The 15,970-nt window shown below is 41.6% G+C and overlaps 1 protein-coding gene across 2 annotated transcripts; it reads right to left on the reverse strand.

Annotated features, from left to right (window-relative positions):
* Positions 1-791: 791 nt before the first annotated feature.
* Positions 792-15,433, reverse strand: ATP23 (ATP23 metallopeptidase and ATP synthase assembly factor homolog). Of its 2 annotated transcripts, XM_047742889.1 has the most exons (6): positions 15,049-15,433; positions 11,576-11,621; positions 10,822-10,903; positions 6,875-7,012; positions 5,038-5,121; positions 792-1,481 (listed from the first exon to the last, which is right to left on the reverse strand). In XM_047742889.1, the coding sequence occupies exons 1-6, from the start codon at positions 15,233-15,235 to the stop codon at positions 1,278-1,280; spliced, it is 741 nt and encodes a 246-aa protein (XP_047598845.1). In that variant the 5' UTR covers positions 15,236-15,433; the 3' UTR covers positions 792-1,277. The 2 variants fall into 2 exon arrangements, with proteins under 2 accessions (XP_047598845.1, XP_047598844.1); XM_047742888.1 differs by lacking the exons at positions 10,822-10,903; positions 11,576-11,621; positions 15,049-15,433 and adding an exon at positions 7,427-7,566.
* Positions 15,434-15,970: the final 537 nt, after the last annotated feature.

The raw sequence follows: 15,970 nt of genomic DNA on the forward strand, positions 1-15,970 counted from the left end.
AAGCAGCAATCAGAGCAGGTCCCAAAAAAGACAGGGTGCCTTTTGCCCACTGTGGCTCCACAATCTGTGTACAAGCTACTCCAGGAACACTGTCTGCCACAGAGCAGAGTGGTGGGAGATGGGTAGCTACTACAACGCTAAGAGCTGAAATTGATCAAAATTAACTGCAATTTACCATCCACGCCTTTCCTTGGAAGTTAGGAGCCTTCGGACTCGAGTTTCAAAATATTTATATAAGATTCTGCCAGTGCAATTTTGTCTAGGTGGTGACACTGATTTCTGTTGTTTCCTACTCTACCGTCTTCCCAGAATCCTCAAGCCTCGTTTTAATGTTTAATAAGTTATCAAGCTTGGGTATCACTTTATAATTTAATCAAATGTTAATTCACAAGAAATAATCCTAACTTCATTGTCTTTAAATTCTTAATTAGCCACATCTACACATAGGTATCACTGACTTTCAGTCTGGACATAGGCCAAGAAACATTTGCAGAGATAGGTGGAAAATGCAGCTACCAGTTAAGGGGAATAGACAAGATGACCTGTTTTCTGAATCTAAAACTCAAGACACAGGGCCTGACAAAAGATTTGAGAATAGCTATGTGAAAAATCTTATAAGTACATAAAAATTAAATTTAGAAAAAAAAATTAAATTTAGTTACATTATAAACTTAATGCACTGCCTATACAAAAGAAGAAAAACCTAATCAGAACTTATCCCTGAAAAGTTAAGCCACATAGTCCCCACATACATGTTGAAAGAAGAAGAGGGAAAAGGGAGGCATTGACCATTGAATGAACCATTCCCAACTTTAATTCTTTGCATATTTTGACCATGATAACATCTCAATAAATGTCTTTTAATAAAATCAGTACATTTTCTTTACATTTAATGTAAATACCAAGTGGTCACATATCAACTTCATACAAGGACACATTTCATGGGTTTCATAATCAGATTTTTAAATATTCACATGTAACAAAAACAAATCACTATCTAAAAATAACATAAATAATAAAAAACACAAGTACAACATAAAAAATACAAAAATGTAATTTATTTACCTTACCTACCAAATGGTTAACTACAAAGTTACAATTTTTGCCTTGGAGTTTAAGGCAGTTTCACTTTTACCACAGTTACTTTTTCTGATCATATGCTAGAATCAGTACCTTTTCTCTTTTATCTGTATTTAATTGATCACATACATTTTACATTTATCCACTTAAGAACTATATTTTCTTCAGAACACAGAAGCTCCATTTATAAAATGTCTTCATATATTTGAGTAATACCGATCACGGTTTTGAAAGTCTCTATGAGCATATCTTGCGTAGGTCTTGTTATGTGGGATCCTTCCAAAAGGTTCATGGTCATTGAAACAAGATTCAAAAACTTCATCAACAGCCTTTTGGGCTACCTCTTTGCTGATATTCCTAACAGCCAGGATAGAAAGAATGGCTCTGTCTCGCACACAAGTCTAAGGAGAAAGAAAAGTATATGGCTTTAATTTAAATGACAGTTTAATCATGAAATAATAACATTTTATATAATGTCTGACTACAGTCAGACTTAATTCCCTTTCAAAACCTCTTACCCTGTTGGGAATGCCAACTGGTGCAGCCACTCTGGAGAACACTATAAAGGTTCCTCAAAAAGCTGAGCCTGGGTGGCTTAGTGGGTTAAGCCTCTGCCTTTGGCTCAGGTCATGACCTCAGGGTCCTGGGATCAAGCCCCGCATTGGGCTCTCTGCTGGGCAGGGAGCCTGCTTCAACCTCTCTCTCTGCCTGCCTCTATGCCTACTTATGATCTCTCTCCCTCTGCCAAATAAATAAATAAAATCTTTAAAAAAAAAAAAAAAGTTGAAAATAGAGCTATCCTACAACCCAGCAATTGCACTAATAGGTATTTACCCCATTAATACAAATGTAGTGATCTGAAGGGCCACCTGCACCCCAATGTTTATAGCAGCAGTGTCCACAATAGCCAAACTATGGAAAGAGCCCAGATGTCCATTAATAGATGAATGGATAAAGAAGATGTGGTATTCATACACAATGGAATACTGCTCAGCCATTAAAAAAAAAAAAAAAATGAAATCTTGCCATTTGCAATGACATGGATGGAACTAAAGGATATTATGCTAAGTGAAATAGGTCAATCAGACAAGATAATTACTCATATGTGGAATTTAAGAAAAAACAGGATCATAGGGAAGGGAGGGAAAAATAAAAGAAGACAAAATCAGAGAGGGAAACAAATCATAAGAGACTTCTTTTTTTTGTTTTTTTTACGATCGATTGATTGATTTCAGAGAGGGAGAAAGAACACAAGCAGGGAGGAGGGGCAGAGGAAGAAGGAGCAGCAGACCCCCTACTGAGCAGGGAGCCCAAGGCGGGACTCAGTCTCAGGACCCTGGGATCATGACCTCAGCTGAAGGCAGAGGCTTAACCAACTGAGCCACTCAGGCACCCCACCATAAGAGACTCTTAATCACAGGAAACAAACTGAGGGTTGCTGGAGGGGATGTCAGTGGGGAGATTTGGTAACTGGGTGATGGACATTAAGGAGGGCACGTGATGTAATGAGCACTGGGTATTATATAAGACTGATGAATCACTGACCTCTCCCTCTGAAACTAATAATACATTATGTGTTAATTACTTGAATTTAAGTTTTAAAAATTCATGGAAAAAGAAGAATTAATTCCCTTTCATATTATTTTATTCATTTCTATCATTCTAAAGTAGAAACATAACTCTTAAATTATGGAATATGTTTAGCTTGATCTAAAATTATTTAGGTATAAATAAGACCTCCTCCATTTTTTTCATCTTTTCCAATAATACAACCAGATGTCATTCTCTGCAGTCCAACAAACAGTAACTCCCAATTTGCAAAAATCAAAAAAACTAACAAACAAACAAAAAATCTATAAATAAGGTTCTGGTTGGATTTTTGGTAAAATTTCAATAGATTTAAGATATACTTTACTTCTATGTCTTTCTCTTTCATTACTTTCCAGTTGACTAATACTAGATAATCTTTCCTTCAAGAGGGGCATCTCCCATGGAGGCAATAGGAAGCTACACATATATATACAAATTTGAAGGTGTCTCAATTTTTCAGGAGAAAAAAATCAAACAACTTTTTTTTTTCCTGAGCATTCTTTATATGGGTATTAAATTCTCTACTTAAGACAACAAATTATCTAATGTTACATACTAATAGGCTAGAATCTCTCAGTATTCAAATATGTTACAAAACAGATGGTCGTGGGGCGCCTGGGTGGCTCGGTCACTTAAGTGTCTGCTTTGGCTCAGGTCATGATCCCAAGGTCCTGGGATCGAGCCCCTCGTTGGGACTCCCTGCTCAGCAGAGAGTCTGCTTCTCCCTCTCCCTCTGCCTGCCGCTCTGCCTACTTGTGCACTCTCTTTCTATCTCTCCGTCAAATAAATAAATAAAATCTTAAAAGAAAAAAGAAAAAAAGAAACAGAAGGTCCTGCCATTCCAATTGTTGGAGAGCTTTAAATCCATTTATTTCTCCACAAGCACAAACTAAAGTTCAAAAGAATGGCATCTAACCTTTTCATGAAAAATAACCAGGGACGCCTGGGTGGCTCAGTCGGTTAAGCATCTGCCTTCAGCTCAGGTCATGATCCCAGGGTCCTGGGATCGAGCCCCACATTGGGCTCCCTGTTTGTTGGGGGGCTTGCTTTCCCCTCTCCCTCTGCCTGCCACTTCCCCTGCTTTTACTCACTCTCGTTTTCTCTCTCTCTCTCTCTCAAATAAATAAAATCTTTAAAAAAAAAAAATACTGGTCCTTACAGCTGTGCAATCTGTCAATCATTCATCTTCTGTGTTTATTTCCTGTTTCACTTCACCCTGGTCAGTATGCCTGAGCTGGAGATGCTCACTAGCATTAGAATATAAACCAGTGCTTCTCGACCTAAGTTACACTAAACACTGATTTTAAAAATAAACCCCAGGCATAAAGGAAGAAGAAAGAGAGGACGAACCATATGGAGCTATGACAGCAACTGCCAGAAGAAGACATTTCTCCCTTCCAGGGGGAAAAAAGATAGCAAAAATTTGTCTCCTAGAGTTAAAGGTTTGGGAGGCACATGTATAGACCACAGTTCAGGTTTATCTTTCCAAATGTAATGCATTCCTGTTAAAACTGGCCGATATTACCATATTTTGCTATCGGTTACTGTCATCAATGTCGGTGTCTCTTGGATACGTGCTGTACAAAAACAGGGACTCCACTCTCTAAGACTGCTCTCCCTCAACCAGGCTCCCACTACCTCCCTGAACTTTCCTTCCTGTTGCTAGTTCGATTCATTTTCAGCGGCCACTACCCAAGGGAAAAAGAAGAGAGACAGCATCGTCAGGGCTCTGCTGATTCAAAGCTTTGCTATCATGGCCCACAGCCTGTAAAGGTGCCCTACTACTCAGCCCTAACCTGTGCTGTGGGGCAGCCTCTGTTCCAAAAGGTATGACTGTTTTGTCTCCGGAATACAAGTTCCAGACTGTGGGGAGAACAGTCCAACAGGCTGTGATTCTGCATCCATTCTTCATCTACCTGCTTCCAAAAGGATCCCAAGAACAAGATCGTATAGTTCTTTTCACTATTAAAATCTCTCACTGAGTCCCACAGCTTCCCATCATTAAAAAGTAGAATTTGGGCGCCTGGGTGGCTCAGTTGGTTAAGCAAGGTCTTGATCCCAGAGTCCCGGGATCAAGTCCTGAATCGGGCTCCCAGCTCCACGGGGAGTCTGCTTCTCCCTCTGACCTTCTCCCCTCTCATGCTCTCTCTCACTGTCTCTCTCTCTCAAATAAATAAATAAAATCTTAAAAAAAAAAAAAAGTAGAACTCAACTCCATCCATTTGGCTTCCACAGGACACATTCTATATTCTCCCCATAGAAGTAGTTCTTTCACATTTCAAATACAAAATGTACTTCTCATTTCTTTGTGCGTTATTTCCACTCCTAGCACTCTGGAGGGTTAAGTGATTCATATGTTAGTTTTACCTGATGGTGTTGTTTCAATCCAAAATGCAACCTGAATATTTCATTTATAAGTGAGCAGTCTCCACTAAGGTTAGCAGCTCGAACCTATCACAGAGACAGAGGCAAACAGAAAGAAAGTAAGTTCTCCTGCTCTATAAAAGGTTTTATAAAAGAATTTAAAATTAGCATGTCTTTCTGAGACTAGAGTATCCATTGGACCTTTTTCAAGAATGTCTTGAACTCTATTTTAAGTTATTCTTAAGTTAAGAAAAAGAGCAGATATCCATGAGCTGGGCTAGACAAAGCAAAATAAACTGGGGGTTGGGGGAAGGCCAATCGTTTACCAAAGGAAATTTTCAAAACTTCACACCATAACCTTATTGAAAGAACTAATTTCTTCTGAAACCAGAAGCCAGAAAGTTGGACCTCAGAGTTAAAGTCCATGCTCTCCACAAAAAACAACATTTCTAGAAATTACCAAAAGGACTGCAAAATAGCATTCTTTCAAAGATCTACAAACTGAATTTCAACATAAGCTTAAACTTAAATGCATCAGCATCTAAGACACTTTGAGAATAGGAACCTCCTGCCCTTGGCCGGAAACAATGAAACTCTCTTGGAACCTCCCTTAAACCTGTATAAACTCATGCCTTCCTCCAGGGCCTCAACTGTCCTTTGAAAACTTAAGTTGTTGAAACTGAAGCAAGAACATTCCAAGCACAAGAACACACTGGAGCTAGCTGACAGGCCTTCATTCTCCTAACACCCAAGGGAGAAGAGACCTATTTAAAAACTCGGGTTTCACCTCTACTCTCCAAATAGTAGGAGGTGTAATTAGATGCAGTGGGGCTGCTTACTAATTTCAAAGGAAAGAGAAAATAATCTAAGTTATAAAGTGTACACTTACATTTATATATATATATATATATATATATATATATATATATATATATTTTACTTCTCAGCACATTGCACTCTTCAATTACCAAAATGCAAGTATTAAACACATCTGTCTCTCTAAGAGCATAAATATATTGCACTTCTGAGAGCAACCCAAAGTGCTTAGCAGTAAAAAAACTTTTAATGTCGTATTTTTGAGACTAAATGTTTACTCAAGGGCAAGCAAGGCGCTCAGCCTATGGGAGGCAGCACAACAGGCCGGTTAAGAACCCTGGTTGTAATCCTGTCTCTGCCATGTACTAACCACGGATCTCAATCAATGCCTCCCTTTCTACACGTGTAACATGCTGATTATAGCATCTACCTGGATGGACTATTCAGTAGACTCAGGGAGAATGCACAAAAGGAACAGTGTTTGGCACACAGTCTTCAGCCAGGGTTAACTAGCATTCGTTTTTATATTACAGAGTTGATTCCACAGGGAAAAATGGTTATTTGGTTAAGTGGTTAAAAATTATTATTATATACCACATATAATAATATGTCATATATTATTATATAATATATGTGAAATATAGATTATATACTAATGTATATGAAATATATATATTATATACTAAAAATGGTTATTATAAAGTCATTACTATCACTAGGACTTAAAAGTTATCATTAAGATAATTCGAAGAAGATACTTAAAATATCTCTTGTTGTGTCTCAAGCTGTGTTCAGGAATTAAAAATGGACATCTAAGAGTAACATGGAACCATGATGGGAGGAAAAGGAGTGTGTTTAAGTAAATTATACTTCAACTAGTTTGTTTGTTTTTAAGATTTATTTATTTATTTGAGGGGGGAGTGAGGGGCAGAAGAAGACAGCGTCTTAAGCATTATACTTCAATTAAATGTTCAAACCCAGAGTGCTTCAGGGGGAGAAAGTATCTTTTTATAATAAAACTTACTTCGGAGCAGGCCAAATGTCTGACGTCAGTGAACCAGTTGACGTGAGCGCGACAGTGATCAAAGGCATGAATGAGCTCATGGGTGACCACTCTGTTCATATGGGCCTGATTACGGATGTTGTTCTGGCACAAAACAATCTAGGAGGGACCAAAATAAGAGAAGTTCCATTATGTCTAACACCTACTCACCTTTCGTAACTCCCATCTTCTCTCTGGTATGAGATGGCTTGGCAGCTTAGAGAGCCTCCACCCAATATCCTCCCTCAACCCCACACCTACCCATCCATCAAGGCCTGGTTCTAACGTACATGCTCCACTTAGCGCTCCCAGTAACCAACTTCTCCCTGTTCTCTCTGAACTACAGTAGCACTTAAATGCCATCCTTGGTGGGCTGCTGGACTCCACAGCATCATACTAGGAGTGGGCTTTGGAATGAAGGAAACTCAAACACCAGCCCCACTCCTTACTAACTCAGTGACCTTGGGCAAGTTTCTTAACCTCTTTGCACCTCAGTTTCCTCAACTATAAAAAGGAGATAATTAGAGCACCTACCTCATAGAATTGTGAGAATTAAATGAGAATACATGTAAACTGGTTCTTATCAAGTTTCTGAATGAGCAATGAATCAACAATGAATGACCACCACTGTCTCATTCTACTAGAATTGCCAGGGAAAATCCTCAGAAAGACCTTCAGAAAGAAGTGCAAAAAGCCAACAGCACACAGAGCAGGACCCTATAAGAGTAATAAAGACATGAGAGGGATCCTAATAACGACAGTTACCATTTATTGTGTACTTACTATGAGCCAGACACCAGGATATGTGCCCACTATTTTGTATACATTCATCCAACACGCATCTTTCAACTAATATTTCTTGAGACCCACTAGTAGATTTATAATCTACTTAGAATTTATAATCTGTAATTATAATTTCTAATGTATAATCTATAAATGGTGCTAGAAATTAATCAACTATTTACCAAAATCTTTAAATACATGCAATGACAGCTGTCATGAAGAAAAATCCAGGATGTCATGAGGACATACAATAAGAATGCCTGACCTGGTCTAGAGGATTGGGAAAGGGATCTCTGCAGAAGGAATTTTTAAAACTGGGATCTCGGGCCGCCTGGGTGGCTCAGTGGGTTAAAGCCTCTGCCTTCGGCTCAGGTCATGATCCCAGGGTCCTGGGATCGAGCCCCACATCGGGCTCTCTGCTCGGCAGGGAGCCTGCTTCCTCCTCTCTCTCTCTGCCTGCCTCTCTGCCTACTTGTGATCTCTGTCTGTCAAATAAATAAATAAACAAAATCTTAAAAAAAAATAAAACTGGGATCTCATGGATGAACAGGAGTTAAATTTGAGAGGTGGGGAGGAGAGCATTCCAGACAGAGCAACCTGTGCAAAGGCAAGGAGCGCTGAAGTTCTAGAATGTCTGAGAAGCTGAAAGCAGGCCTATACTGCTGTAGCACAGAGCTATAGGGGACAGGCATGAGATAAGGCTGGTGAGGTGGGCTAGAGCCAAATCACTCTTTATCCTGAGAACAGTGGAAGTCACCAAAAGGGAGGAGTGAAACAGGGTGGTGCTTTTGTTTATCCTTTTGCTACAGTGGGAAAATAAGCAGAAGATGACCAAAACTGGATGCAGAGAGACTTCCTGAAGGTTAAAAAGGTATTCTAGGCAACAGGTAATGGTATTTGAGCAGGGATAGTGAGATGCCTCCCCAAAAAATACTTAGGAGATAAACAGGACAAAAGTTGGTGATGGATATAAAATATGGAAAGGGAATTAGAGATACAAAGATGATCTCTTTATTTCTGGCTTGGGTAAGAGGTTGGAAGGTGGTAAAATTCACTGAGACATGCAAAATTACAACACAAAGTTGGATGGGGATAGGGGATGGTATAAACCATCAATTTGGACTTGGACAAGTCTGTGAGGTCTCAGGTGACTTTAAGACATCCAAGTGTAGGTGTGAAGTGCCATTTGGATATATAGATGTTAAGTTCAAAAGAGAGCTCTAATCTAGGATCCCCTTGGCAAACTGTAGAGGAAGAAAAGAAGGGAATCTAACATCAAGGATTAAGAGACTTCAACAGTTAGCAGCTGATAGAGGAAGGTGAGCTAGCAAAGGAGCAACCAGAAGAGTGTCACATACCAGGAACCAGGGGAAGAGTGTGTCTGGCATTACCCACAAAAGCGTCTGGCATTACCCGTGAAAGCCAAGGGTACGCGTGCTATATGACCCAGCAATTCTGCTTCTAGACAAATACCTAGGAGTAACTTCTGCACATGTGCCCCAGGAGAAAAGGTGAGAAATATTCACAGCAGCATTGTTCATAATAACAAAGTCAGAAACAATATTAAGTATGGCTAATTGCTGTATACAGATACAGTGGAGGACTATATAACAGTCCAACTACAGAAAAGAGAGCTGTGTACAACATGAAAGAATCTTAACAAAATAATGGTTACAGAAGACTCTGTGTTGTATGATTTCATCAAACTACAAAGTATCACACAGAACTCAAAGTATTCCATGCATAAAACTTAAAAGCCAGGCAACTAAATAACATATTGTTTGACTGTACATATCTATGGTAAAACAATTGAGAATAGCAGGAAATGACTATCACAAGAGTCAGAATAAGAAAGGGAGAGGAAATGTGATCCAAGAGGGGGGCACAATCTTCTGAAGTCCTGGCGATGTCCTATTTCTCCAGTCTGGGTGGCAGTTACAAAGGTACTCATTTTAATACTACAACCAAAAGCATGCACACAGGTTTCTTACTCTTCTGTATGAATGAGACAGTTCATGATACAAATTAGAATTTAAAAAAAAATAAAAGGAGAAAGTACCCAACTATGCTCAACTCTGCTGAGAAGTAAGCTAAAAGTTCGAAATGTCCACTCTATTTAGCCCCAAGGGAGAAATGAATTCACCAAGACCCATTTTGAGAGCTACAAGTATTGTTATTATCATTTTACAAATGAGGAAACTGAGAATAAGGCAAATAACTTTGCCCAAGCCCCACAGCTAATAAGCAGGGGAAGTAGATTTGAACTCAACTCTACCAGACTCCAAAACCCAGACCTTTCACACGTATGTTATGTTTCTTTTTCTCATGATTACTACAAAATACCTATAAATAACCAAAATACATATAAAATTCCCCAGGGGGAAACAACTAAGTATTATCAAACAGGGTTGTATCTTCACGATGGAAGGTGTTATTTATAAAAACTTCATCTACCCTCATCACATGCCCTAATTCTTCTACCATCTCCAAGATGCTGTCAAAACCCTGATTACTTAAAACTTTTATTGAATGTTTTCTATGTTTACTATGATAAGCACCTTACACAAGGTATCTCATTTAATTCTCATAACTATACTATAAGATAGATACAATCACTACCAATATTTTCAAGATGAGAAAACTTACTCCCCTAGTCGAAAATGTTCTAAGGTGTATCAGCTCAGCATTCAAAGCCTCCCACCATATGGCTTTCCTTTTCTTCCAATCCTATTTCCCCATATTCTCCACACATTCCTGTCCCCCAGCTATGTTAGACACCATGTCACTCTCCAAATACACCTTGTCCTTTCCCAACACACCACCTTTGCTCATGCTACCCCTTCTTTGGGTAACAGTCTTCATCTTCTTTGCCACAGAAGCAGCTTTATACACTCTAGCTGAAAATCTGTAGGTATCTTGCAATCATCTTACCATCCCATTGTGGTAACCACATCCCCCTAAAATAGTTTAACCTGCCTAACTTTATCATTGTCTTATCTCCCCTATGAGAGCATAAGCTCCTGAAGAGTAAGAACCATAACTATTCATTTTTTGAATCTTACATAAAGTCTACCCAACAGAATGGCCAGCATGCCAAGGTCCTTAGCAAATATCAGGAAAGAGAACAACTTGGCAATAATGCCTACCTGAGATGTTGACGCATCAAAGCCTCCGCTGACATTGCCATTACAGTCTTCACAAGAAAAGTGTCTTTCTCTGTTAACAGCACTAAAAGGCAAGAAAGCATTAAAGATAAAATGTCCAAAAGCAGTGTGTACTCAGTGCAGGGTAAACAGCCCTGGGCAAGGAGTCAGGAGCCCCTTGTCATAAATCCCCTCTACCACTAACACATAGGAAACCTTGGGAAGCCTTCAGGACTAAGTTGTCTCATCTGTGATATAAGGAAATCATCCCTGCAAAATCTACCCTAGTTCAAATTCCATGACATGGTTCCATAAAGCATTTGGTCCACTGATTAAGACCATATTGGGAATACCCTGGAGTTGCTCCACTCGGGCCAGAAGGTCACCTCCCTAATCTCCTCCAAGTTAAACAACCCCTGGAAGGCTCCTGCATAACAAGCTGAGATTTCTTCTCCACGAAGGACAACGCTGGGGCTGGAAGAAAGGAAAAGCCAGGTTTGGTAATTACTTACAAGACTTTATGTGTGGTCTTTACTAAACGCCAGAGATGAATGGTAAAGCCAGAGACTTACAGTTAGGACAGAAGGTATATGCAGAGATCAAGACCCACCTGGGAAGAATACAGCCCATCCCCACCACCTACCACATGGAAAAGGTTTTGTGGCCTGAAGTAAGAACCTATAAGTAGTTCTAGTATGGGGTTTTTATGTTTTTAGCAGCCTGAATAGAGACCAGCACTTTAAAAAGATTTACTTACCAACCTGAGTGCTTCATGGCATCAAGTAGAAGTTTGACATATGGATCTAAAAAGATATTGATTCAATTAAGCATGCTAATTGGAAAAAATAGCACCAATTAAATTATCCAAAAAGCAGTAAATTATCGAAAAGTAACTCACAAATCTTAATGAAGTAATACTATCTTAAAAGTGGTAAAAATGGATATGAAAAGACAAGCTTAAATTAACATAAAAACAAGTCTTCAATGAGATAAAACACTGATACAAATACCAAGATGGGTACTACTGAACATCTTTAATAATACCAAAAATGATTTGAAAGCTCTTTTTTAGTTACATGATCAAAAACAGCATACTGAAGCACATACCAAAAGAATGAGGGAGTTTGGGGCCACATCCATAGAAAGGAACAGCAGCACAGTATCCAGATTAGAAGGTAGTTACAGAGCCCCACTGGCATCTTTCCTGGTCAGACCACAGGCTAACAGAATCCCATTCTGAGTACCACAGTCTAAACAGGACCTGCCAACTGAAGCTCTTCCACGAGAGAAGGCAGTCAGAACAGTACAGGACTTTGTTCAGTAAGAAGCAAGAAAGGAGTTGTGGATTTGGAAAGAATACAAAACTGAACTAGGACCACAATGGCTTCAGGTTTTGAAGGAGTGCCACGTGGAAAGAGATCCCATCAGTATTTCTCCAGAGGGCAGAACAAGGACCAAAGAGTAGAAGTTACAGTATGAGAAAGGATTTTTCCAACAATTAAAGCTGTTAATAAAAATACAAGTGGCCTCAAAGAATCGGTAACCTGTTCCAGCAGAGGTCTATAAACTCTCTGGTCGGTGATGGCTCAGAGGTTTTCCTATATGGGGTGGAAAGGCCTAGATGACTCCTGAGGGCCCCTCCATGCAGCCACGAGCCTGTGATAATTGCAGGAAAGTACAACAAACCCAAATGCCTCTAATATTAACTTCTCACGTAGGGGTCTCGTCTGAGTGTACTAATGGACAGAGTATTATATGACGTAAGTGAAAAAATAAAAAAAGAAAAGAAATCAAGGTTGGTTTTTTTTTAAGGGTTGAAAGCAAAAAAAAGTGAGTAAAAAAAGTAATGAGAGATGAGAAAGATAGGCATAGGTTACTACTTTAGTAACCTGCCCCCCACTTAAGAGTGTTAACAGTAATACAATTACTAGTAATAAGCATTTTGTGTGTGTGTGCGTGTGTGTGTATGTCAAGTGCCAGGAACTGTATCAAGTGCATTATTATTCAAGCAACTAAGAGAGCCTTACAAAATTAAAGTGGATTCCAAAATCTATAGTCCTCTTACTAAAAAATAATCATAACAATAATAATTGTAGGGAGCGTGGGGGGGGTCTGATATTTCAAACAAGACCTGCAGTATTTAAAATGTATTTACTTTGGGGCACCTGGGTGGCTCAGTGGGTTAAAGCTTCTGTCTTCTACTCAGGTCATGATCCCAGGGTCCTGGGATCGAGCCCCTCATCGGGCTCTCTGCTCTGCAGCGAGCCTGCTTCTCTTCCTCTCTCTCTCTGCCTGCCTCTCTGCCTACTTGTGATCTCTGTCTGTCAAATAAATAAATAAAATCTTTAAAAAAATAAAATAAAATGGATTTACTTTATTTTTTTTTAAAGATTTTATTTATTTATTTATTTGACAGACAGAGATCACAAGCAGGCAGAGAGGCAGGCAGAGAGAGAGGAGGAAGCAGGCTCCCTGCTGAGCAGAGAGCCCGATGCGGGGCTCGATCCCAGGACCCTGAGATCATGACCTGAGCCAAAGGCAGAGGCTTAACCCACTGAGCCACCCAGGCGCCCCAAAATGGATTTACTTTAAAGAAAAAGGGAACAAAGATCTCCCTGAGGCTCTGTCCTAGGAACAGCATAGTTAAGTTACAGGCTGACGCTTTAATACCACTAACACTTCTCTCAACATCCCTTCAGGGGAGGGTTGAGGCCTGTAAATTCCTCCTGGGGCTCATGGTCAGCCCACCACCACCTTCACATTCTACCTCCATATCTCCTCCACTGTTTGTCTCTTCCACTATAAGCAGTTATCCATTACTCAGCTCCTGATATGCTCACACTTAACCATTCATAAAACCTATTCCTCACAACCCTAAGAGAGGCTTTTTATCCCTACCCATTTTTTTGTGCGTGTGCAGATAAGGATAGAGGGGATCGGAGAGTTAAGTCAGTCTTCCACACCTGATAAGGAGAGGGACCAGGATTTGAACCCACATCTAACTCTGCAGTCCATGTTCTTTCCACTGTGTTCCACTTCATAAAAGGTACAGTCCTGGTCCCTACCCATCTTTGTATTTCCCCACACCAGAACCTAGGAGGCATTCAATATACATTTCCAAGTGAATACAACCTCATGATTCCCATTACCACTCTTCTTCCCACTCCCTTGAGTCCCAAATAAGAAGACTGGAGAATCTTCAGGTGGTTGACTTTTGAACTATAATGGGCAGCTATGAGATAGTAACCTTGCTTTAGGACCAACAGGTTTAAGACTTTTTATTTTCTAAATAAACCTGAAGTAAACTTAGAAAATCCATATATCAATGTAAAGGAATTAAGAAATCTCTAGTGCAATGTCCCTGGGACTAGAGAAATTGGTCAGCAGGTAGGTGTGTCCCCTATTTAACCCACAGCAGTAGTCCTTGACCCTTTGGGGGTCGGCCCTTTTTGAGAATATGATGAATGAAGTTCCCCAGAAAAGTGCATTCAGATGCATACACACAGGATTTCATAGCCCATTTCAGAGGTTTCCACACTCGGAAGCCCATCTATGTATGAAGGTTAAGAACCCCTCACAATGAAGAACGGTTTGCAAAACTGCTTTTGTGCCCTCAGCAGTCATGCCTTAATTTAACGTGACTCTTTAAAACTCTGCTTCACCCGGACTATGAAGTCCTCACACCACTGCATAATTTATATAAGAAAGGACCTGGGGCACCTGAGTGGCTCAGTGGGTTAAGCCTCTGCCTTCGGCTCAGGTCATGATCTCAGGGTCCTAGGATCGAGCCCCGCATCGAGCTCCCTACTCAGTGGGGAGCCTGCTTCCTCCTCTCTCTCTGCCTGCCTCTCTGCCTACTTGTGATCTCTCTCTCTGTCAAATAAATAAATAGAAATAAAAATAATTTTAAAAAGAAATCAGAGGACCTGTCAGATCAGTGCCTGTGGCTGAAAAAGGCAAACTCCTATCCGATTCCTTCCTCATTCCACAAGCAAGAGTAGGGCTGAACACGGCCTCAACACCTCCTCTAATAGGGAAACTGAGGCCCAACCTGCCCGCCCTCCCGCCACCACTCCCGCTCCAAGACGCTGAATCTACCTAGACCCTACGCAGAGGTGCCTGAACTCTGCTCATGGGGCTGAACCCAGAGACCCCTGCCCTCCAGGTCTCAGACACCATCGGGCCCACCCACCCCCAGCTGACCCCCGGCACCCGGGCCACGGATCCTACTTGTCTCCAGAGTCTTCAGGAGCATAAGCTGGCACTTCTGGTTGTTGGTGAAGAAGCTGGAAAGGAACCCTTGCCCGGGCTTCCCCTCAGCCAGCCGCTCGGGTAGGACCTGGCACGCGACGTGTTGCTGCTGCAGCTGTTCCTCCACCGCGGGACCAGGCGGGCGCTCGTCCGCAGCTCCTGCCATGCCGCCCGCGGACCTCGGGCGGCGGGGGACGAGATCCGGGAAAGGCAACAGCCCTCCAGCCAACCTGGCCGCGCCGAACCTCTTTCCGCCAGGCCCACCCGGCCCCAGGTAGGGCGACAGCCGCAGAGCGCGTAGGAGGACGTTGGGGCGGCTGGGCCTCCGAGCCCTGCAATGGACGCCGGGCCTCCGAGGCCTGCAATGGACGCGGGGCGGGGCGAGAGGAGCGGGGCGGGGCGAGAGTGCGGGTGGGGCGGGGCGAGAGGCGCGGGAAGGAATGCGGGCGAGGCTCCAGATCCCCGCCGAGGGAGTCAAACCTGGGCGCTGCACGGCTGGCGTCTGTCTCCAGGGCTGCTGTGGGCTTCGCTGGGAACCCTCGGCGTGGTTGGCCGATCCTCATAAGCATGGTTGCGCAGCCCACCTCCTCGTGGACACTTAGTCCTCAGTACTGGCCACTAAAGTCCCCTCACGCTCCGAAGGTCTCAGGCATCCTCCCACTCCCTGACTTTCCCACCAGCAGGCCAGTTGCAATCTGGCCCACCCGTCTCCTGATGTCCCAAGCCATTTCGAAAGCAGTGCTTTTCAGAAACATTTGAAAGCTGCCATTATAATTACTGGTCATATCAGTACCTTCAAATTTTTTTCTACCTCACCTGGGCCCAATGGCCCACCCTGCTCTCTTGTCACCCCAAATAACTTTCTGCTAACAAAACACAACCAGTTTACTTCTACCTCCAA

The sequence above is a fragment of the Lutra lutra genome, chromosome 8 (genome assembly GCF_902655055.1).
Source record: "Lutra lutra chromosome 8, mLutLut1.2, whole genome shotgun sequence".
NCBI classification, from domain to species: domain Eukaryota; kingdom Metazoa; phylum Chordata; class Mammalia; order Carnivora; family Mustelidae; genus Lutra; species Lutra lutra.